The following is a 23,753-nucleotide window of genomic DNA, read 5'->3' as shown; positions in this document are numbered from 1 at the left end:
ATCAGCTCCGTTGATAGGACTGTGTGCGGACACGAATCGGTAATCATCTGTAATTTGGAGAGCACCCAAAAGACTGGATGACGGTTGAAATTGTGTTTTTATTCTTAGCCTTTTTACATTCTCACCAGATGCATTTCTACAGTTTGTCATGACAAGTTTGTTGCTTTGATTTATGATGTGTGCAACATTGCACATCTCTATATATTAGTATAAAATAACACACTTACACTTGGTGTACTAAATAGATATAATTTACTTTGTTATTACAAACATTTTCTTATAAAAATGTTATGGAAAAGTCTTTAAAACTGACATTTGAGGTATATTGGCTGTAGGTTCCACTTTAAATGTGTCACTTGAACACCTGAGGCTTTATAGCGTCCCACTTCTGTTTGAGCTGCTGTTTCACGGCGTCAGGTGCAAAAATACAGTCGATGGCCTGCTGGGAGAGATTCCATACAGCTTCACGACTGAGCCCAAATGTGGAAGCTGCCAGCTGATATTCTTGAGACAAGTCTGTACTGAAGACTCCCTTATCATCAGTCTGTAATGTGACAAAGAATAAATCATTATTCATGTTAACTTCAACCAGTAAGTGTCATCTCAGTCATTCAAACTTTGAGAAACCCTGATGTAATCAAAACCTGTCAATTTAGAAAGCCATCATATATAAAAGGAAAATAAGTCATAATACATCAAATCATTGTAGAAAGATATCCCCATACATAAGTAAAAGTATAGTAAGCCTATTAAAGACCTATTATGTCACAAAGCCATAAACGAGACAATATGCCAAATAAAGTCATATGTATGTCGTATGCTGAATAAATGCTGATAAAGTCATATGTATGTCGTATGCTGAAAAGGTCTAAAAATCTAGTATGACGGAAAACCAGAAAGTCAGTTAATTAGACCATGAATAACAGTCTAATTATATTATCCCATTAAAAAAGTCATCAAAATTCCTTGTGTAATGTAATATGTAAAAAATAGTCATAAAAGAGCCATAGTGGATTAAGCCATACAGTCAAAGTATAGTAAGTGATATAAAAGTGAATAAAAAAGGCATAGTGTAGAATGTCATACAAATGTGATAGAATAGTAATGCTATGACATCTTTAGATTTGGTGGAACGCTTTTTATACATGTCAAAGTAAGGTAACAGACTGTGGTGTAATGAAGGAAACTTACACAAATCACACTTGGATGCCCCCTCTGATACCAGTACTTGAAATGATGCTCGGAGTAACACGGTACAGTTTGTCCTTTGACGTTTGATGTCAGGCAAAGCTCTACAAGAGAAAGATCTGATCAATTTACTGCGCACACACACACAAAAATAATAATTTCATCTCACTCTTACCCAGCGGTATGTTGTTCGCCACCACTTTGTCAACAAGACTTGGAGATCCACCAACTTCAGGATGCAAGAAGGTGCCGTGACCGATCCTGTCTGGAGGAAGATCCAACAGCAACTCTGACTCCTCCAGCTGTGATGGGACCTGCAACAGTTTTTGTTGTCATGTCAGTTCACTCACAGATAGTCACTACAGATATTGAATAACATTACGGTCATACTTCTGAGAGATGCAGTGACAACTTCAGTCCACAGTCCTTGGCCCTCTGCAGAGCAGGAAGTAGATCTTTGCCATGGCCAACCTTAGGATGAAAATTACATTTATTACCAGGAGGTATTGTGACAAAATCAGATGCAGTTAGTGGAAAAACAAAATCCTTGATAAAATGAGTAAATGGTTTTCAATCTAGATAATTTTCTATATGATTTGCTAAAGTTTGGATGCATCAACTGTACTGTTCTTTGCGCTCAATAGCATTTCATTTGTGTTACTCAGGTTGTCAAAAAGAACATTTGCAAACAGCAATGAAGCTTTTGAAAAAGTACAATTTCACAAGAGAGACCCTGTTGTGATCGGTTTGAGAGAAACAACTCTTAACAGGTAGAAACACTAAGTCATACTTTTTTGGCACTAATCCACCACACTGGGATAAGGCACAGCTATTTCATAAAACCTCAAAAAAGTGAACTGCAGCGAGCAGGATGAACAAATTAAACACCGTAAGTATTGTTGTGTTTTTGATGCATTTTATTTTCATTATGTATAGAAAAAACGATAGTATCATAAGGGAATCTCTGTGTGACATGAATTGTAAGAACTACAGCTTGTCCAATTGGTACCAAACTAGTGAGTGTTTTAACTCATGATGCGTAATATAAGGAGTACAAATCTGTATGAAAAATACATCAACCATCTGAAAAAGGCAGAAAGTGTTGACACCAAGATCCAAGTCTTTGTGTTTGTTATATCCTTTGATCTTAAACTCCAGCGTACTGGGATCAGTCACAGCTATCACCAAGTGTTGTTTTAAAACTGTGATGATGCATATATTATGCAATATTGGCTGACCGTTGGATCTCCACTGAGGTCGAGTCCCAACACCAAACCGTCAGTCGACAGCATGAACTCCTCAGCAAGCTTCACGGTCTCCATGGCAACTTCAGCCCCGTTCCTGCGGTCAATTGCCACCAAAAACCTTGAAGAGAAATGGACGCATTGAAAATTGTGCACTACTGTGATCAACAATCAAACACTAAGCAGTACTTTGGTGGTTTTATCCCGAGTAAATGATGAAATACATTTCTGGACTTGTTGAAAATGTAAATAACAGGCGTTTCCTACCTGACATCAATGTCCAGTCCATCACTCTTACACTGTTTGATGGCTTTGATGACTGTTTCAACATATCTCTTTTTTGTCAAGCCTATAAAAAGAAAAACACAATACAACTTGAAAACATAATAATTTGATAAAACAACCTCGGCAGTAAATTACATTGAAATAGAGGCTCCATGTTGACATCTTCACCTGTTTTTTTCTCGTCCCTTGGGGTACTCCTCAGCTCTAAATATTTGACACCATCAGCCGCAAACTCCCTGATGACATCTGTCGCCACCTGGGAAGAAAGAAAGAAAAATAAACACCTGTCACTGATATTCTGGGCAAAAAAATCACAATCTTTTTGCATTAAAAAAAAGGAAATTTTATTTTGACAGACAAACAGCCTATACTCACCATCAGGATGTCCTCCTCTGTGTCCACCAGCTGATGAACGACCTTAAAGACCTGAAAACACCTGCGGACATGCCGCCATGTTGATATAACGTTAACCCGTTGAACAAAGACTGACAATGGAAGGACTCCTCCTTCCATTGTCAGTTTACATCGTCAGCATGAACAAAATGTATTTATTTACCACTGGATACAAAGAAACAAATGCCTCTAATTCCAACTATATTGTTTCTATACTTCTTTTCTTAAACGAATGATGTAACCACGAATTACGCCAATTGATGAATTCGTCAATAACACTCGTATTAAACTTGTAATTCAAGTTGCACTCACTCATCCAGTGTCCTCCGCTGACCTTTGCCGATGGCAGTCATGCCGTGTTCAATGTTGAGATGCGGTTTTCGTTTGATGAGTTTCTCGATGGTGTGGAAGCTGACGGAGCCATTGAGGTGCGCGTGAAGCTCCTGGTGACAGTTGAAACCGCTGACGTTAGCACCTCGCTCGCTACAAATTTAATTTAACTAGAATACATTTTACCGTCTTCAAACTCCTCCGACTCCATTTCTCTTCCAAAGATGTAACAATACGTTTGTGACTTACCACTTTTGGCAGCTCCCGATAAAAAACATCCGCTTCATTCTCCATCACTAACTTGAACAAAGCCTGGATTAATCCGCGTGCCCCGAGGCGAGTTGTTTTCTGGCAACTCGCCTCTGTTTTCAGGTCACATTTCCCTGTTGCACCACAGGATGCAACACACAAATAAGCCCCCATTTTGTGCAATGAATTCCCTTTGTCATGGTTCCGGTTGTGTTTATTTTTTTGAAATGCTCTAATCTTTATTGTTAAATTCGCATCTAAGAACATCTCTTATTAAAAAATAACCAATAGTTTGTGTGTATGTTCTTTTATTGTATTATTTTGCAGGGACAATGCACACCAATCAACATTAAAACTCAGTGGCGGGCCGTCAGGGCCTGCTAAGCCTACGCTGCTGGTGTAAACAGAATCACAAAGTTATAGCTATTTTATAATTAAAACATTTTATTTTTATAATTAAAGTTATAGCTATTTTATAATGTAATTGTTTTTCACAAATACACTACATGTATTGTAAGGTAGAAAATCCACGGCCCGCCACTGGTGAAGCTGTAAGTGAGCCAGAGGCTAATTTTCATCATGCTGTCCCCAGTCAAAGTCGCTATTGTGGAACAATTTTCAAAATGTTTTCTTATTTTGTATTGTTGAAAATGGCAGCACAGTAAAATTATTAACACTCTGTTTCTCATTACATACAAAATCCAGAACATCTGGTGAAATCCAAAGATTCCAAAATCAAAACAGTTGCTGATGTTTGGAAGGAAACTTCTGTACATGGGAATGATGTCTACATGACTGAGCTGAATGGTGTTATTATATCAGTAGTAAAGGTAAAAACTTGTGCTTCCTTTTTTGACTTATAGAGGGATCTAAGCACATTTCAAATCATATGGCAATGAAAAAAATTAAGCTGCATAATCAAAGTTATTTTTAACTTTGTCCTTTTAACAAAATAATTCAACATTCATGCAAAAACGTGTACCTGGAAGCTGTAAAAATAATACAGCGAGAAATGATGTATCACAACTGTATTCCTACTCTTGAAGCGTCTCCTGTTTAAACAGGTACCATGGATTTGGTTAACTTAGTCAAGTTATGTTACGGTCTACTCTATATGTTCATGAAATGTAATGATGCCACCAAAGACCAAGGATATCAACATAAAATACATGAAATAGTTTTTTTTTTAAAAAGGTCAAGGCACTGTGTCTGGGAGACAACGGTGTGTTCTACGGAAATACTGGTCGATAACCAAGCACAGAAAGACTCACTTGAGCGACTGAGCCAGTAAAAAAGAGTCACTGCAGTTTAAACAACCTGAGGTGAGGGATGATGCTAAGAAGCATACTGTTTTACTTAACAGTTCATGGACAATGTGTGAAAGAAAACTTTGTCATGAACTTTGGAAGAGCAGTCTTTTGAAATGATTTTTCCTTCCTAGGTTATGGTCCATGTGGTCAAAATAAAGGAAGGAAAGTCACTTTTTGTGTCTGTTCTGTGAGATGTCTCATTGTTTTTTTATCATCCCTTGGCTGATGTGTTGTAGCCACTCCTTCAACATTTGAAAGCTTGGTCGGGCAGCAGGATCCAGGTTCCAGCACTGTTTCATGATGTTATAGACCACTTCAGGACAGCCTTCTGGACAGTCCATTTTGTAACCCTTCTCCACTCGAGGCACAACGTCTTTTAATGGCTACAGAATGGAAAAAGTTGTTGGTAGACAGACGTGTTGACAGCAAACATAACTTACTTTAAAAAAACAGTGAGATTTGTGTATTCTGTATCACATGGAGGTCCATTTGAGGTGAATAATGTGACTGGTTAAAAATACAGGAACACATTAAAGAACAAAGTATATGCAGTACTTTTTCTTCACAAAATTACCATTTTGGATTTTCACATTTCTATAAAAAGGAATGTAGTTTATAGATGTTTTTTTATCCTGTATTTTATTTCAGGTAAATACATTACTTTAATCTAGACTGTAAATGCATTGCTGATTAAATCAAAGCCCTAACCCTAATAATATGTTCAGTATGCCTCCTTACAAAAATATATTGATACTTACAATTCTCGGGTAAGGCACTCGGCCAAAAGAGTAAATCTCCCAAAGCAAAATACCGTAGCTCCAAACATCTGATTTGGTGGAAAATTTCTATTGATTAAGAGAAATTAAGAGAATTTCAGTTAGTGGGAGCTACATATGGCAAAGCACACTACTCAACATGGCAATAGTCCTTGTAAACAACAGTTTACCTTTTCCCTGAGGGCCTCTGGCGATGTCCACTTCACAGGCAGCTTAGCAGTGTCCTGGGTGGAAGACGCCTCCTTGGTCAGACCGAAGTCGCTGACTTTGGCCATGTTGTCTTCTGATACGAGAACATTGCGGGCTGCTAAGTCTCGGTGGATGAAGTTATTTATTTCCAGGTACTCCATGGCTTCACAGACATCTCTGTAAAAACACAATAAATCAAAAATTCAAAACCTGAAGGAGTTTTCGCTTTACACTCTCAATCTTGGGATCGCAAACATGAAGTACAAATTTCCTAATAATCCAACAAAACATGGACAATCTTAATAAGTACCCTGGAGTCTTGCAAAGCAACATATCTTAATTTACAGTCAGTGTTTCCCGACTTCAATATGTTGCATTGCATCTCCAACTTTAAACATTTGCTTTCGATGGTTTTTTCTCCTCCTTTACTGGTGCATTGCTGCCCTGTACACTTCTAACCATCAACAAATGCTAATGCATGGAATTGCATGAAACAGAGAACAGCTGTTCTTGTCCCCTTTATTTGATCATATTGATCTGTTTGTGAGGTAGGCAGAGGAGGTAAACAACAAGTTTATTGTAAAAACACATTCGCTCTCCCACAGCCCCACAGATCAAACACTCTACAGTCTACCTGTAATACAGTATAATTGTAGAAAACTGCAGTTATACGCACAGTGCAAAATTAAGGAGAGCATCTCCACCAAGTACTGTCCGGCCTCTGGAACGTAAGTAGTCAACCAAACAGCCCTGAAGACAAACAAAACCGACATGTGACAACTTTAGAAAAGTACAAAAGATGTTAACAAATGTATCAAACAGCCTGCCACCAACCTTGGCCATGTACTCAGTCACTATAAAAAGACTCCCGTTCTCCTCTACGATCACTCCCAGCAGCTGCACCAGGTTATCGTGCCGTAGTTGCCTTTGGAAGGAGAGGAGCACACACACATGGAATGCAGATGACATGTTACTCGTTTATTCATGTTTCAAAAAAACGAATATAAGTATAAAATAAAAGATGTTCCTTACGTCATGACAGAAGCCTCGGCAATAAAGGCCTGCGCTGTAGCATCATGTTTTATGCACTTTACAGCTACTTTGGTCCCTCTATAGTCTCCCACCATGACATCTGGAATGATCACAAACGATAACAATTGACTGGTAACTCACATCTAACAATGTCTACTCGCATTTATCCGTCCTCCTGATACAAAACCAGCAACACAAATAAGAAAAACCTTCTCTTAAATCACATGGGGCATGAGGGAAGGTGTCATTGTTAAAAGTCAATGATTTGGAATTTAATTTAGTTAAACAAGTTTGCATGGTTATGTTTTTAACGTTAATACTCATTTTTTACCTATAATTGTGGACACAATGTACTTTTTAAAGTAAAACCAGTCATGTTCCATCTTTACTCCCTGTAAGCATGTTCATAATACATATCTGATCCCCACCACATGTCAACGATTAAATACAATTGAGTCACTTGTACTATGCCGTGTAAACATGAAGCTACTTGCCTCCAAATTCTCCTTTTCCAATAACCTGCTGCAGCTTGAGGTCTTTCCTGCTCATCGACCAGCCACCTGTTGGTCATTTAAAGAGCGAAACATAGCACAATAGGCTCATACATGCTTTGCATGAACAAAAAGGCTCAAACAATGTGGTTGCATCTTACCCCTGGAAAACTCATCCTGAGCGGCCACCGACCCCTCCTCCACTTTTGGCTTCATTAGTCTGGTGCACAGGCCATCTGCATCTTTGGTGTAGTGCTACAAAAAAAAGCAAAACCTGGCATTAATTTATTAAATATTTCAGCATATAACTGTACCACCTGTTTCAACACTCACATAGCTCAAATAAAAAAACTAAAACTAAAACAACACCACAGTTTAGGGGCAATACAACTCAGTGAGCAGTGTTTCATAATGACCAATAGAGGGCTGTATAATCAAATTATCAAAATATATAATGGACGACTGACCAGGCTTCCTCTCAAATAGGTCGGACTAAAATGACTCATGCTCCTCTACTGTAGAGTATATCATAAGCTTCTGTTGAAAATAAGCATGTTAATCTGGAAAAGGACTCATTTGAAGAGTAAATAGCTTGGTGTCTTTTAATGTTAGAACTCTGCACCTTTAGCATACTGTTCACTCTTCCTCTTTAACACTTCCTGTTCATTATTTGTTCCAGGAACTGTCTGTGGTCTATGAGGTAGCACAGAAACGTGGGGCTCTAAAACAGGAAAATACAACAAACATGCAGTAGACCAAAGCTTTACATAGAACCAGAGCAAACATTAGAAAACAAAGCCAAGTGTTAATGTCTTACCTCAACCAGCTGCATGAGGTTTTCAAAGTACCCCTCGTCATCGATACTGAGCTTGCCGTTGGTGTAGATGATGCGGTAGTGCTCCACCTTTCCGTCGCAGCTCACACACAGAGTGTAGTCGCCGGGAAAGTTGGTGCTCTCTCGTACCAAGAAGAGGCCAGTTTCAGGAGGGTGAAGCAACAGCTCTGCCTGATCCCGCGTTATCTTCCCATGAAACCATCTGGGAGCAGAAGAACCAGAGAGGTGACTGAGCAGCCAAAAGGAAAGACATTTTAGAAACCAAATGACTGAAATCTACTTAGATCCTTTCTGCAGACTCCCTTCTGTTTGCATCAATCAGTACAAAGCATATTACAGGTACAATCAGTTGCCAGTTGATTAGGCACACATATCAAAATATATTGCAGTCTAAAACAACAGGTCTGCAATAAATACTCCATCTGTGAAGTTTATAATGTTCAATGGGGATGCCTCTGACCGTTTAAAGAGGTATTAATCAGAACAATATTAGCTTGTAAAAAGCAGATTATTTTTCAATTAGCCTTTGAGACATGTTCATCATCGTTGTTTTGATGCAAATGCCCCTAGATCCCCCTTACCATTCTACTCTCAACTTCATGACTGGTGATTATTATTTAACAATAATGACAACAGCATTTCATTATGATAAGATCAGGTGGTGTTCCTCAACTCATGTCTGTTCTTTTAATATTATTTTTGGTGTTGCTGTACAGGAAAATTGATTCTTAGCCACAAAATGTATAATTATTAATAAATAAGACATTCTGTAATTATACATAAGGGATGATGTAAGGTCATTGGTGGGTAGATAAGGCTATGAGTAGCTAAAGTATGTCTTCCTAATGGATTTATTTTGTTATTTTATGACTGATATTACCTTTCTTTGTTGGTTTTTGCCACGGGTTGTTGTTATGTAATTAAGGGCTCTATAAATAAGCCTGTCACTCATTGACATGCTCTCATGCCTGTACACAACAGTCGTGTGGACTGGAAACAGGGAGATTTTTTAGATTACTTCAGTCGACAAAAGAAAAGAAACAACAGGAAACTACGCAGCACAAGTTCAAGCAAGGCTGAGCTGGAAACAGAAACAAGTGCACTGCAATTATAACACAGCCCGACCCAACTGTGGTCCCCATTCACATAACTACAGCGTCACCGCCGCGACAAATAGCCCATCTGCCTTCAGCAACCACACTGCCATTGGAAGAGGGCAAAGTCTAGCTATTTTAGCCGTCGCTGCAAAAGCCACACAAAGCTGGTGTAGTGGCAACTTTTGAGTTATAGACAGCAAAAACATGAACCTCATCCTGTTTGCTTTGAAAGTTATTACATTGGGCATCGAAACTAAGTAAACCATGATAATCTGGGTACTCACGGCATTAGACTCAGTTTCCCTCCAAATTTCACTCCTTCTCTTTTCTGCACATAGTTGGCTGGAATTGTTCCCTCGCGACCTGCTGAATTTTTTGCTTTGTACCAGTTTGGATCCTGAAACATAAAATGTCACAAATGGTTCAAATTAAGTGGAGTAGGAAACACAACCATGAAGTCCTTCCATGTGTCTTTATATCTACAGACATTTTGCATGAGAGCTAAACTCTATATTTTTTGGAACATAAGTTAGGCCATGAAACATTACCTTTGTGACAATAACAATCGACAACACATCTCCTTTATTGAAGGGCAGGTCCTGCTCTGATGTGCCTTTGAAGTTATACCTGGCCACACACTCTGTGCCCTGTGGCCATGGAGTCTACGGGAACATTGGCAGATCACTAATTAGTAAACAAATGTCTCACAGATCGGACATGTTATGATGTGTATCTGAGTTTTGACAAGCATGTACTCTGGAGCTCTATCTTACCTGGACCTCTGTCATGGTGAGGTGGTTCAATCCTCTCACAGGTGATGTTTTCTAGCTGCTACCATTAGAGCTGATAGACACACACACAACCACACACACACACATACAGTACCTAGAAAGGGAAAGAGAATGTAATCAGAGTGATGCCCTTGCTTCAAAAGATATTCACTTAACCACAAACTAATTCTCAGGAAGAAAGTCAATTTGTGGTTTTGCTGTGTAGGTGCGCTTGTTCATTCATAGTAAACAAGTCAACTATTATCAGAATGCACAACAGTAGTTTCAGATCAGACAGTGTCAGTAAAAATAGCTCGCTGATAAAGAAAGCAGAACTAACAAGTCTTTCTTTTTTTAAATCACACTTTCACAACTAAGGGAGAATGTTTCCATGACGCATTAATACATAAAGACGAGGCTTTTGTTGATGGATAATACTTAGTATAAAGTATGTTTTGGAATAATATTCAAATGAATAAAAGGAATGAAACCTGGCCTACTTTGTACTTTTTATTCTATATGCTTAACCAGTTAATTTGGACCCAAAGTGGACACACACTGGTGCTGAGCCTCAATGACTGGTCCTTGTAGGGATCAAGATAGCTCTCTTCAGCGCTGGAATGCAAACTTGTGGTGAGCGCTGACCAGCAAGGGACTCATCCAGCCAGCGTTTCTTTACGTCAATAAAGCAGCCACTGGTGACTGCAACCTCGGGCCTGAGTCACCCACGAGAATTGTTTCCATGATACATGCACAACAATGTTATAACGAACTGATGACCTATGGGTTAAATCACACTCAACACCCCCCTCTCAATCCTCCCCCAAAACCCCACTTCCTCTCTCCTTGTGTTAGCTCCCATGGAGAAGGGGTCGGGCTCAATGGTCAGAGCTCAGGGAAAATCCTGGCGTTGATACATCTGCCACTTTACATGAGGTCACATCCTCCGACATGTCATTTACTATGCTGTCAACTTCCTGTGTGTGCGTGTGCGTGTGTGTGTGTCACTCTCCAAGCTCTTCCTTTTAAAAGTATCGTTCTGTGTGTGTGTGTGTGTGTGTGTGTGTGTCACGCTCCAAGCTCTTCATTTTTGAAAAATATCGTTTTTCTATTGCAAATATAATCTGGCATGTCTGCATTGTCACACATTCAATGACCAGCCTCTTCACAACACATGTTAGACTAAACTCTCATGCGTCCCAAAGAGGACTGTCATCACTGAGTGGGATGAGGGTGCGACGGATGTTGTCCCCCATGGAGCACTGCAGCTGTCTATCTGGACACATTTCCCACGCCCATCAACGTATAAAGGACACCCTCATTTTGCATCTGCTCATCCCAACCCATCTTTTCTACGTTACACTTTGACATTTCACACTGTACAGAAAGTCATAACGGGGAAAGAAAAAGAAAAAAGTCTGAAGCCATGCTAGCGCTGCTTTGAGGCTGTAGTGCTCATTGTGAAGGAAGCCAAACTAATCGTGCCATGTGACCGACCGCTCAACACAAGTCATGAGCAGTTTAACCAAAGAGATTTTCTCCTCTCAATTTTAATTTGTTTACATAATATTTAAAAGCCTGGTAGGCTAAAGATATCCAGTATTTCTTTGAAATATTTTTGGATTACCTCCTATAACATGAATCAACCACTGTGTGACATAAAAAGCAGTGGTGGAAAGTAAGTAATTACATTTACACAATTCAGTTATTATTTGTACTTTCCTTGATTTATATTGTATGGTAATGTATGCTCTTTAGTCCACTATATTGCATTATTGGTAAATTAAGCCAATAACCAGCCAACAGTATAAATAATGAGTAAAATTACCTGTACCACAGCCAGCAAAATACATTAATAATAATAATCTAATTGTATAATATATTATAAAGTTTCAATGACAGAGCCTATTTTAGCTGGATAGTCAGTATGTTTACTTTTATACTTTAAGTGCATTTTATTGATGATATTTGTCTACTTTTACTAATGTGAAAGATCGTAACACTTCTTCTACCACTGTTCAAATGTGAGGGGATCACCAATGTTGAACAGAGACCATAAATGTCTGCGCCAAATTGTAATCCATCCAACAGTTGTTGAGACATATCCCTCTGAATCCCAAATGTCAACCTGCTGTTTGTGAAGGGATCACCAAAGTCAGTAGGATTCATCATGTGGGGACCAATCCATCCAATGGTTGTTACAATGTTTCATTCTGGACCAAAGTGGTGGACCGACTCCCTAGAGCCATGCTGCTAATACGTCCTTATAACTCCATTATTCTGACTAAAATCTCTATGAATTAAAACTTAAAGCAGGGAACTATGCTTTTGATGTTCTGAAAACTGAATTGGCAGAATCTGTCAAGGCAAAGTCCTTGTTGAAAGAGCAAAGTGATCCCACCAAGTGTGGATCAATGGGGCCAAGGCCGACACACAACGGCACTTTTTAATTCCTCTCTTTTGGGACAGTGAATGCATCTCAGCGGCAGGTCACCAGCAGCCGATTGAATGGGACAGCGCTCAGTTTGTCATGGTGTCACATTGCCACTTCCAGAGAGCTCCACATGGAACCACAGCTTGCTCTTTTTAGGAAGCGGACAAGGCTGTCATTGTGAGTCGGTCGAGTTTCGACTGACCCCTGTCTCAGTGAGAAGTCCATCATCATCAGTCTGTCCAGTGAGTAGCTTTAGGGGCAGCAATGATTCAGTTCTGCAGGTCTGGAGATATGAATTGTACTTCAGATTTTATTCAGTGAGTACAATCAACCTGTGTCTGCTGGTCTGTTATCATCACGTAAATGATATTTTAAAAATAGCATAAAAGTGACTCTCATGACACAAATACCTCAAAATGCACTGATACAGCCATTGGTCCAGTGACTTAGTACATCCCATTGAGATATATAGTCTGTTTTAGGAGACGCTAGGCATGACCTAAGCAACAGGAAACCAGCAAACTCTGTGACAGACTAAACATGAATGTAGTAAGGAAAGAGCACAAGGAGCACAAACTCACTCTAAATTTAACAATCACTAATACATAGAAATTTCACATCACTTTAAACAATGCTAATCTATTCCAGTCCAATTTGGCATATCATTGGCATCCATAAAAACCTGTTGATCTATATTTTGTCTCGTCTCTCTTGTCTTGAGCAAGTAAGTCCTAGTCTAAACTGTACAAATCAGTGGTAGCCTGAGCACACAAAGCAAGACAAGACAGGAATGTAGAAATGTCTCCTTTGGTCTTGTTTAAATCTGCCACTCCCCAGTCTATCTGTAGAGGTGAACATGCTGATCATGCAAGATGTTGCAAGTGAGAATGGCTCGAGGTCCTGTGGACAGACCTGCAAATGTGTCACTCAAAAACAGCATCATGTGTTGTCTTTGAAATATAACTCCTAACACTTATATTTATCAGTCGTGGAAAAAAACACAGCACTTTTACTCAAGTACTGTACTCAAGTGGAACTTTGAGGTACTTGTACTTTACTTGAGTTTTTCCATTTTAGGCTACTTCTACTTCTTAGACTTTTACTCCACTACATTTCAGAGTAAAATATTGCATTTTTCATTCCACTACATTTAGCTGACAGCTAGTAACATTTAAGATGAACATACAACAAAACATATAACAAACTCATTGAATAAAATGGCTTGGTAAATATTACATCAGTGATCACATTTCTTGGGGGCTTGTGACCCCTTACAAAGAAGCACTGTCTACTTGGGGCCCCTTGTCACATTTCTGATGTCTATGAGTTGTTTGCATTTCCACCAGAGAGATATTTGCCCTCTAAACATCGCCAGATGGTTTCATTCGAGCAAAAATGCTGCTTACAAAAATGATGCACCAGTATTAACAATCTAATAATATAATATGTAATAATACATCAGTCACAGGGGCCATTTATTTGTGTAAAGAACACTTTACGGGTAATTTACTGATCACGCTGCTCTGCTTTTACTTAAGTAAGAGTGTGCCTGTGTGCTCCTGCACCTCTCTACTATTTGCAGTAGGGGTAGCTGGGTAATCTGCCCCTCATCCTGACCCTCCAGTCTCAGGATGCTCTGCGACTGCTTTGATGCTGCTGCCCTGTTATCATCCCCATTACAGCAGCAGGGTGGCAGGGCCGAGTGCCGAGAGAAGGAAACAATGATTTTTTTGTCCATGTCCCCCAAGCTATCATCTGGCAGGTATGCAAACCAACTCATCGAGCGGCGAGACATGTAAAGAAAGAGAAAGAGTGCATGGCATGCCAACAGTTCACCCAGCTGGCTCTGACAGCCTGCAGATGTTCTTGAGGTACCTCAGAGGAGGAAATCCCCTCTGGCTCTGGTACAACAGCTGGACTCTAGTGCAGCAGCACTGCTCACTGAAACTGAGGTCTCTCTGCAGGATGTAAGACAGGAAGTACGAGTCCAGTGGTAGGCCCTGCAGCACAAGCCGCCATTGTATCACTTTAATGACGGTCAGTTTTGCCTGTGAGGCTCAGTAATACAAGGCGTTAAAGCATACTGATAAGGAATACACGTAAAATAGCGTCCTGTTTATCATAGATAAATATACAACTTAACCCTGAAAACAAGGCCGTCTTCAGACTAACAGGAAGAGAAAATCAATGATTGTCAGTCGGGGGAAATACCCCTTAATTTGCCATCAAGGCCTTACAGTAAACTTTGCATTTTACTTCATTCCAAAGTTCAAACAACACAATAAAGGCCTTGACACCGATCCCACTTTGAGTAATTGATGCTTTTAGTACATTAACATATTTAAAAAACACCATGTAAGGCAAAGCTGGGTTGCCTGAGCAGTGAATGGACACTTCCTTGCTGAGGTGCTGTGCACAAAGTGCAGTGCAACGCTGCTCTGCTGATGCAGCCATACCTGACACATGACAGAGTAGCAGTTTGCTGCGGTTTCATGCGCTTGTTTCATAAGCTTCATCCTTCTTTGCAGTTTTGTTATACTCTTAAAGAAGAATCTTCTGTGGAAGAAGCCCTAGGGCTATGGCAGCAGCACCAGACTTGCATCAGCCTTTTTCAGAGACAGAGAGGGGCATCAGCCCTGAACAGATCCAGGAGGTCCTTGGTGCTTCCCTCAGACATTAAGCCTACTTGTTCCATTGAACTCTTTTTTCTGTTTGGCACTTAGTGCACAGGTGGCTTGTTAACTAAGTTTGATTGTTTCCTAAGAAGGACAGACTGAATGAGGAAAAAAGCAATAGTAAACCATTTAATAACAACCCATCTGCAAGTTACACATTCCTGCAATTGCAGACAGTTTTGCAACGTCATAACAGTTTCTAAAAACTGTTGCAGGCCCCGAAACAGTCCGGATGATCACCATGAATATACCATTAAGTTTACAGGGCAGTTTTGAGAACTGCATGATGCAGCTTCTGCACCCCAAAAGGCAGAGGAAGTTGCAGAAGTTTGAAGGAGGACGTAAATAAAGAAATCACACATTTACCAAAGCCTTCTTTTGTTTTTACTGTAAAGCACTTTGAGCAACACTCATTATAGAAAAGATACATGACTATTATGTTGGCCTACTAGTGACAGGTCCCAAACCACAATGATTTCTGATACACTTCTTCAGAGGTGTCAGTTACTGTACAATAAGACAACGGAAGTGTACAAGCTGGCAGCTTGGCTCTATTTTAGAAATGCGTGTGAAGCTTTACCACAACACAGCCGCTTCACTGCGTCTACTAAGGCTGCATCTCTAAATAAACTCTTACCTGTTTGCAGGCAACAACCGACACGTTTGAGGCAATAAGAGGTGATTCTGCTCCCGTCCTCTGAGCGACAGAAGACAAATTCCCATTCACGAAATAACTAACTGACAGTTGATGTCGAAGCGCAAAAACACATCAAGTCCCCGATGAGGAAGTGCAATCTGCCTCAGGTGACCCAAAACTTCAGCAGTCCAAAAGTAGCTTAATAAAACCAGCCAGGACTGTTGTTGCTGCGTCTCCTGTCAACATCACTTGGAAAAGTCGCATCAAATTATTAGAAAAAAAAAAAAAAAAAAGTTTCTAAAAACGTATTGCTGCAGTCTCGACGGTCCCTCTGTAGAAAGAGCCGTGTGAGTGTGAGAAAAAACGCGATAACTCAAGTGGTTAAACGTCCCCGCGATCAAGTAAAATGCGATTCAGACCACTTTGAGTCTACTTCAGACTGCCACACTCCTTTTCCCCTGCTGAAAAATTCAAGTTTTTGCCCCACCTTGATTTTGCAGTGCACATGCGCGTTAATAAGAAACCAGTCTGGTTAAAAATGGATCACTGAATCAACTTTTGTTGAGGGAATTTGATCACCCATATTTATAAAAAGTCCACAAAGATGAAGCAAAGGTGAAGTTTTTTTTAAAACATTTTTTATTTTTGTATTGTCTCAGTATTTTTGCACAAGACGGTGAACTTTGCTCCCGAAAGGAAACGGTTGTCCAGTTTAGACACAACCTCCCACTGGTTGTTTAATTCTGAACTGCAAACTCTCGCAGTGAATATCTGAGAATTTGAAACATGTAAACTACATCTCAAGAAGCGTAACCGACGTTTGATTAAACAAAGTCACTTCAAGAACAGATGCTTTTCCGCCAAATACCCCAGATCACCTCATGGATTCTGACTAATCACATTTCGTAGAAGAGAAAAAACATTTGTAAGAGGAAATAGTAGATAAAGCTGCCATTACAACAGAAAAAGGAAGAGCCATCAAACCTGTGGTTTAATGGCCCCCTGGCGGCCGAACACAATATAAACTCATCCCGTTCAGTAACGCTGGCTGGTGTTTCTAAGCCAGACTTGTCTCAACAGATGAGACATAACACATCAGGCCGGAGGAATGTTGGCGAAAGGACAAACCCCTTGCGCATGAAGGTATTTTTCACTGAATTAGCGTATGAGCCCTGTGCAAGTTAATGTTGCACATGTGAGCTCCATGTGTAAACACAGTATTACATAACATGTTGCTGTACACAATCAGCAGGTCCAGTAAACTTCATGAAACCGTCTCTACTTTGGACACATTTCAAAATGAATGTGACCATGTCAAAGAACGAGCAAAGGGTTTGACTTACATTGTCAACTCGATGTGGCATTAGAGACACAAACATCACCTCAGTTCAGGACGAGAGGCCGCACAAATCAAGCAGCTCTTAATGCATTATATTTCACATTCTGTACTTTAGAAATACCAGCAGTGGTTAAGTACACAAACAGCCACACTCTTATATCAGGAGAGAGAATTCATGAAAAGAAATGTTTTGCGATTTCACGTAGCAAAAAAAATGAACCCAATATATTTGGTTCAGAGAGTACTCACTACAGTTAGTTGCATCCTAATCATTGTGAGTTTAGATCAAGACGATTCCCAGAAACACATTCCAAATATAGAGCATTTATGCTTTATAAAACTGAACTTATGTTAAACAACTCAACTTTGATAAAAGAAAATAAATGCTCAAATGTAAACGGCAAGGCGGTTGGAAACTTAAAAAGGACCTATAGCGCCATTTATTACAAATTACACTTCCATTTTATATCACAACTGCAAACCATAATACTGTGTTTTATAAATGTCTTATGTCTTCCAGGCATCCGTTGGACTCTATTCTTTCCATACAACATGAAAATCTACGAGGATACTATTCAAAAATAGTCCATCGCCGAAAATGCCACGTATGCATTCCTCTGTGTTAGTGTAATGCGGTGGCCTTTTAAAGCTTACTACATCACCACACAACAACTATTTCACTACTGTAGACTTTGTGTGAACTATGATGTATTTTTATATACTACACAGTAGTAATTGGAACCCAATAGAAAAATATTTAAAAAAAAAAAATGTAAAATTAAACAAATGATTTGTAATTAGGAACTGAAACTTGCAAACACACTGGTATGGTCCTTCAACAGTTACAATAAAGAGCCAAAGCAGAAATGAAACCTCCAGGTTTTGTTCCAAAGAAAAATTCTCATTGACATCGCTCACTGATCAAACAACTAAAAATCTAGTTTTGGAACTGACAGTCAGTGTGTCGTGTGGCTCGCCTCATGGGTGTGTGTGTGTGTATATATATATATATATATATATATATACATACATACATACATACATATATATACATACACACTCAACACCATTTCTTATAAGCCCTTTACATTTTAAGGACATGGACTAAACCAATCCATCCATATCCACGCTTGTAGTTTTTACATGGAATCTGTAGTTTTTCCTATGCTTACAAAAATATTTTTTGTTTAACAAAAGTCTAACTTCATACAACTGCTGTTGATGGATGCCGACTGTTTCATGCGACCAATGACAGACTGCATTGATTTACAGAAGCTAGTGGAGCAAATGCTCACATCATGACTATATTATCACATCTAGTTAGCAAACGTTCTAGCCCCCTAAAAAGCGAAATTGCTTGAGGATTTGCATGCTGTGTCAACCTATCAAAGCCCTTATCAAGACTGCATAATTTTACATGAACAGAAAAAACTGCTCCATTCAATACTGGCTTAGATTGAAAATATAACATTACTCAAATTACAAGTATTCCACATTTTCTTCAAAGGATTTAAAATCCCAAACATCAGGCGACAGATACAGAGTGCTGTCGAGTATGGCAGAATATAAGGCCAAGTCATTAGCAATGAAAGCGCCAATGCTAGTTGGATTTCTGTTGTCTCATCCAGCTTACTGTAATAACCTCGCCTTTGCATGTATTATATGGTAGATCTCCATTTATTTACTAGATGACTTTGGAATGAGGTTAGATTACAGTGACATTCAGAAATGTGTCCATGTTAAGTCAGAGAGTCCTATTCAATCTAAAACTACTTAATACTAGTGGTATTATTTTTGACACCTCAGCTGTATTTAAAAAAAAAAAATCTATCTTCCAAATATCTTTTAGTATCATGTAAATTCAATGATATCTACATGATGGCTGAGGCCTCTGATGGTCAACACATTTACTTTTTTCAATAAAGTTCTTCCCTATCCCACCCATAGAACCTATTCCTTGTAGAACTAATTAGTGGTCCCATTCACATGTTGAAGAGCTAGAAACTTAAATGGATGAACTCTGGAATATAAAGGGGCCACAACCTTGTGTGTGGTCACGGAGGTGTCTTGTTTACCACTCGTCCCATTATTCAGAGTGCAAGGGGATGACAAATTTGCAACCAAAAGGAGAAATGTACTTGATTCCCACTTCCTGGAACACCTGGTGAGGAATACCTATGTCACACAGGTAAACCTTGCCAGCCCCCTCAGCCAGGGGAAGGGGGAGGCAGAGAGAGAGGGACCACTTGGCCTCGACTGCATGTCCCTTTCCACTACCAGGAGGGTCTAAGCTGAGCACTGGCGCTCGGTTCTGGTTAGCCCAGTCTGCAGCTGCTCGGTACCAAGGCTGATCCATCAGGAATGTGTTCTCGTGGCAGTCCAGGCAGTTTATGATTAAGTCCACGGGAGTGTCTGGAAGGTCTGTGTAGACGGAGAAAAAAGAAAAAGAAAAACATAACTTTAACTGGTGGGCAAGAGATTAAAAAACTGAGCAAATTATAAGTAGAACAATATGCCCACCTTTGATACTTGACACTTGTTTTCCACCAGTTTTGTTGAAGAGGGTGAGCCCACTGGTTACCGAGTCCAGCATCTTGACAAAATTGGGCATAAACAAGATGACCTCAACTTCATGATTGGCCAGGTGACGACCACAGCTGATGCCCTGAGCACCCTGAACATGAGGCCCACACAGCAGAGCAACTGTGGGACGCTGGTGCAAATTTTTGGGCGTGAATCTGGAAGAAAATAAATAAATAAAAATTAAAATAAATTACATTTCATTTACCTACGGCTGTTCTCATCTGTGCTTACAAACCATCACTGCATGCTTACCTGTTGGGCCCACCCAGCAATGTAAGTGCCATCTGACTTGCACACACTCCAGTCATCTCAAGTCTTCGCTCCAGTGAGAGACCATGGCGCTCAGCGACCGACAATAGACGCTGGTGAAGCTCATAGGATATACTGGGGACAACAAGCCCAGAATCTGGAAGGGGAAACAAAATATATATATATATATATATATATATATATATATATATATATATATATATATATATATATATATATATATATATATATAAATCAAAACGGTGTACTATAGATAATTTGCCCTCACTACCATTTGCTCATTAATGTGAAACAACTTACCGGTGCAGTACTCTTTGGTTCCAGGCTGCGGTACAGTAATCTGTCTGTACACAACAGGTTTGGTCTCCAGGATGTTTTCATCGTGACGGTACCGTGTGGGTGTCTGATCTTGAGGAGTCCCACGTGACCTTGCACCATTACGACGCTCTGATATATCGATTTCTGAGAAAACTGCTGCTTTGTTAAACAGAGCCAAGTTTCCTTCAAAATCAAAGTCTGTAGTCAGTCCGTCGTCCGTGCAATCCCCAAAACACTCGTCGTCTCTGTGCTTCATCTGACCATTCTTCACTCCGTTCTTCTTCGGTGTCACTTGGTTTGCCCCTCGACTACTAGATGACCCTGATGGAAAAAATGCACAGTAACTCAACACAGCAACAACAATAATATCGTCTGATCGAGCTGTACTACATTGCACTTACAGGAGTTGTGTCTTCTACGAAATGCTTTTGGCTGGCCAGGTATGTCCAGGTGACGTTCTCCATAGCTTTTTGAGCAGTGCTGAGGAGAGTTAAGTTTCTCCACAGGCCTGGGATCACCCTTTGGCACTGTAACTGGAGCACTGCCTGCCTTTGTATTTGCAAAAGAGCTGTTCCTAGCATTGCGATTTCTGGTATCTAAAATCTTGAGTTCCTTTATGTCGATGGCACTACAGGACAAAAACAGGGTAGAATACTATATTTATTAACAGGAAGAAACGGTGGTTGTCAAACAGCCCAATTCGTGAAAAACATCTAGAGAGAAAACATTTGGCCGCCGAGTATTACCTGAATGTGACCTCGGGAACAGGACACTTGACTCCATTATGGAAAGGTTGCCTTAAGGAGATGGTTTGGCTGGACTGGTCCACAGACACCACTTCTCCTTGATAGACTCCCAGTGTTGGCCCACAGTTAATTGACACCAAACTACCCAACCAATCCGCTGCCATGACTGCACAACGTTGAAGAACAGAAGTTTTGATTTCAGGTTAATTGTCAGAGAAGCTTTATTTAAAAAACACACACAAAAAAAACACACTTTCTGTTCAAATAAGCTACCTTTCTGGCAGCAGGACGTCGGAACAAAAATTGGCGTGGAGTTACCGAAGTTATGCTAATTGACTAGCATTAGCGTCGGCCTGTTATCTAGCGTTAATTCCAAGACGCAAACGCTATATTTGATTAAAGACGAGGAGTCAAAGTGTTGTACCTTCTCGGAGATGACGCGAAACACACTTCCCAAGAACTCTAATTAATGAAATGTCAAATTAAATGCTGAAAGGAAAACCGTAGCTCCTTTAAACTGCTAGCTTTTAGCTTATTGAATGGTCAAAGGATGCTGTTGCTAGCTTCAAGATGACTGCTTCCTGCTTCCGATACAAGGCGTTTTTCACAATAAGAGCACAACGGTGAAGATGAAAATTTGCAAAATCTAAAATTGTGTCTATTATCCAAATGAATTTGATTATAAGCGCTTACGCGTTTGTTTTGTTTAATTAAAAAATATAGAGTCACATACTCATATGACTATTTGAGCATTAATTGAGATGAGCAATATTATTGTGAGCTGAATAATGGTCTGACTGGCCCATGCAAAGAAACATCCTTGGATTGAATCAGTTGCATGTAATATTTCACACAGAGCTGTAGAGTTTTAACATGTTTATATAGCCACGGTATACTATTTGACAATTCATCACATGCTGGCTTTCCCTTTTAAAAACCTTTTCACCTCAGAGCATTCTAAAAAATGTTTTTACTATATGTCCCCAAAGTAAATATTAATTAGTCCAGACGCATTCACTGTAATAAATAATTGATCAGATAGGCTAAGCTATGAGTGTTATGATCACTGTTTGTGAGATGTTCTTAACAACCAGTCAGCAGACTGAGTGAGATCATGTGGAGACTATCCCAGGAGTGTGAGCACATGACACACCCACCTCACTGCCTCCTGTGTACATGGGTTACTATGGGAAAGCTTGCTTACAAGCAAGAGTGTGGAGAGGAGAGGATTTCTGCACCACGGTACAGTTCGCAATACACTTCATAGAGACATACTTGTACAATGGCAAAGATGTAATTAACTAATGATAAGAGAAAATACATCTGTAGATAACAAACACCTTGTAATAACCATCTAGAGTTAAAACTAGTTGTTTACCGTCAAGCAAACAGTGGAAATATTAAGCCACATGATCCAAGAATAGCCAAACACCTCAAGCTGTCACCTTTGTGTGAAAACCTCTCCCTGAAGCGTGGGCTGACATGTGGGCAGATGAGAACTGTAACCTCTCCCATACAAAGGGGAGAGATAACTCAGATCTAAGACGACACTCTAATATGTTCAGACCCTCATACAGAAGTTCAAGTCCATTTCCCCCCACCTCGGACCTTGATATGTGGGACACCAAATCACGCTTTACAGCTCAGGTAAGACCCAGATATGATATATTTTCTGGTAGAACATGTTGATCGAAGTGTAAATGTTTTATGTGTTTTTCTTTTTTAGACCTCAGCATGGTGTGGTATGGCAACTGTCTCTGGGACAGGGTTCCTGTCCAACGTCAGCACAAGGTGAGGGGGAGATTTATAGAGGTTTTAAGGGACAGAGTCACAGTTGTATTAATTTTTAAACCAGGGTGGTGTAAGAAGTTCTGACTGATAAACGGACTGTATTCCAGCACATCTGGGAGCGCTGGTGGCTTGAGACCAAATGACCCAAGTCTGAGGAAGTGGCAGTCATTGTCCCATCTGGTGCCTGAGGGTGCTACTCGACCCTTTCCTCCATCTCCAGGGGCTGAATTAAGGGCTGCCCGAGATGAAAATAGCTTTAGACAAGCAGGAGGGGTGCAATGGCTGCAGGATGCTCACGAGCGGTTAGACACTCAGCTGGACCAGCTGAGGACCAGAAATTCACAGCTGAACTACAACATAACTACTTCACAACTGCTTGACATGAAACATAAGGTAAGTTTAAAGAAAAATATAATTTTATATGTCTATGTAAACTATATAATCTATTCTATGATGAAAAGGGGATTGCTAAGTGTTTCATCTGAGCACAGCATCTTTTTTATTTTTCACAACAGCTGTCAGTCACAATAGGTGCTCTTGAGCAGGAGAAGGAGGCAGCTAAATTATCCCAGTTTGAAAAGGGCCAGCAACGTAGAGAGCTTCATGAAAAGTAAGTGCCGTAAAAGACATGAAACAGAGATTTTGAAACAGTTAAGAAAAGCCTGAAAGTCCCTATGTGTAAAATTCACTCACAAGGGTCCTACAGCTGGAGAAGGACCTCGTGCAAATGAGGTGTATGTTGGAGAGAGGAAGCAATGATCAACCAGCAGA

The 23,753-nt window shown here is 39.9% G+C and overlaps 3 protein-coding genes across 3 annotated transcripts; all 3 read right to left on the bottom strand.

Annotated features, from left to right (window-relative positions):
- mapda (N6-Methyl-AMP deaminase) lies at positions 1–3,627 on the bottom strand. The gene is made up of 9 exons (XM_079223992.1): positions 3,423–3,627; positions 3,093–3,153; positions 2,886–2,973; positions 2,700–2,781; positions 2,427–2,553; positions 1,579–1,659; positions 1,364–1,502; positions 1,192–1,292; positions 1–544 (listed from the first exon to the last, which is right to left on the bottom strand). Exons 1-9 carry the CDS (start codon positions 3,461–3,463, stop codon positions 353–355), a joined length of 912 nt encoding a protein of 303 aa, XP_079080118.1. The 5' UTR covers positions 3,464–3,627; the 3' UTR covers positions 1–352.
- Positions 3,628–3,989: 362 nt separating this feature from the next.
- Positions 3,990–10,282, bottom strand: LOC306740805 (tyrosine-protein kinase CSK-like). The gene is made up of 12 exons (XM_079223038.1): positions 10,193–10,282; positions 9,968–10,081; positions 9,787–9,816; positions 8,305–8,508; positions 7,649–7,742; positions 7,491–7,556; positions 6,997–7,096; positions 6,799–6,889; positions 6,641–6,714; positions 5,946–6,141; positions 5,758–5,844; positions 3,990–5,382 (listed from the first exon to the last, which is right to left on the bottom strand). The coding sequence occupies exons 1-12, from the start codon at positions 10,205–10,207 to the stop codon at positions 5,197–5,199; spliced, it is 1,257 nt and encodes a 418-aa protein (XP_079079164.1). The 5' UTR covers positions 10,208–10,282; the 3' UTR covers positions 3,990–5,196.
- Positions 10,283–19,017: 8,735 nt separating this feature from the next.
- edc3 (enhancer of mRNA decapping 3 homolog) lies at positions 19,018–21,355 on the bottom strand (the record flags this gene model as incomplete). Its single annotated transcript, XM_079224336.1, has 6 exons — positions 19,018–19,695; positions 19,795–20,012; positions 20,110–20,263; positions 20,428–20,766; positions 20,847–21,073; positions 21,192–21,355. The coding sequence occupies 6 exons, from the start codon at positions 21,353–21,355 to the stop codon at positions 19,361–19,363; spliced, it is 1,437 nt and encodes a 478-aa protein (XP_079080462.1). The 3' UTR covers positions 19,018–19,360.
- Positions 21,356–23,753: the final 2,398 nt, after the last annotated feature.

This window comes from Taurulus bubalis (assembly GCF_910589615.1).
Source record: "Taurulus bubalis genome assembly, chromosome: 9".
In the NCBI taxonomy this organism is placed as follows: Eukaryota; Metazoa; Chordata; class Actinopteri; order Perciformes; family Cottidae; genus Taurulus; species Taurulus bubalis.
The sequence above is the reverse complement of the archived record's forward strand: the minus strand, read 5'-3'. Positions and strand labels throughout refer to the sequence as shown.

What these genes read in the sequence shown, in the direction of transcription:
- mapda (XM_079223992.1), bottom strand. Translation starts at nt 3,463, where the DNA reads ATGACTGCCATCGGCAAAGGTCAGCGGAGGACACTGGATGA. An exon ending in ACCTCAGTGGAGATCCAACG is followed by an intron (nt 1,660 to 2,426) that starts GTCAGCCAATAT and finishes TTTCATCCTAAG; the next exon opens with GTTGGCCATGGCAAAGATCT. An exon ending in GGCATCCAAGTGTGATTTGT is followed by an intron (nt 545 to 1,191) that starts GTAAGTTTCCTT and finishes GTCACATTACAG; the next exon opens with ACTGATGATAAGGGAGTCTT.
- LOC306740805 (XM_079223038.1), bottom strand. An exon ending in TGGAAAAGGAGAATTTGGAG is followed by an intron (nt 7,097 to 7,490) that starts GCAAGTAGCTTC and finishes TGATCATTCCAG; the next exon opens with ATGTCATGGTGGGAGACTAT. An exon ending in GCCGAGGCTTCTGTCATGAC is followed by an intron (nt 6,890 to 6,996) that starts GTAAGGAACATC and finishes CTCCTTCCAAAG; the next exon opens with GCAACTACGGCACGATAACC.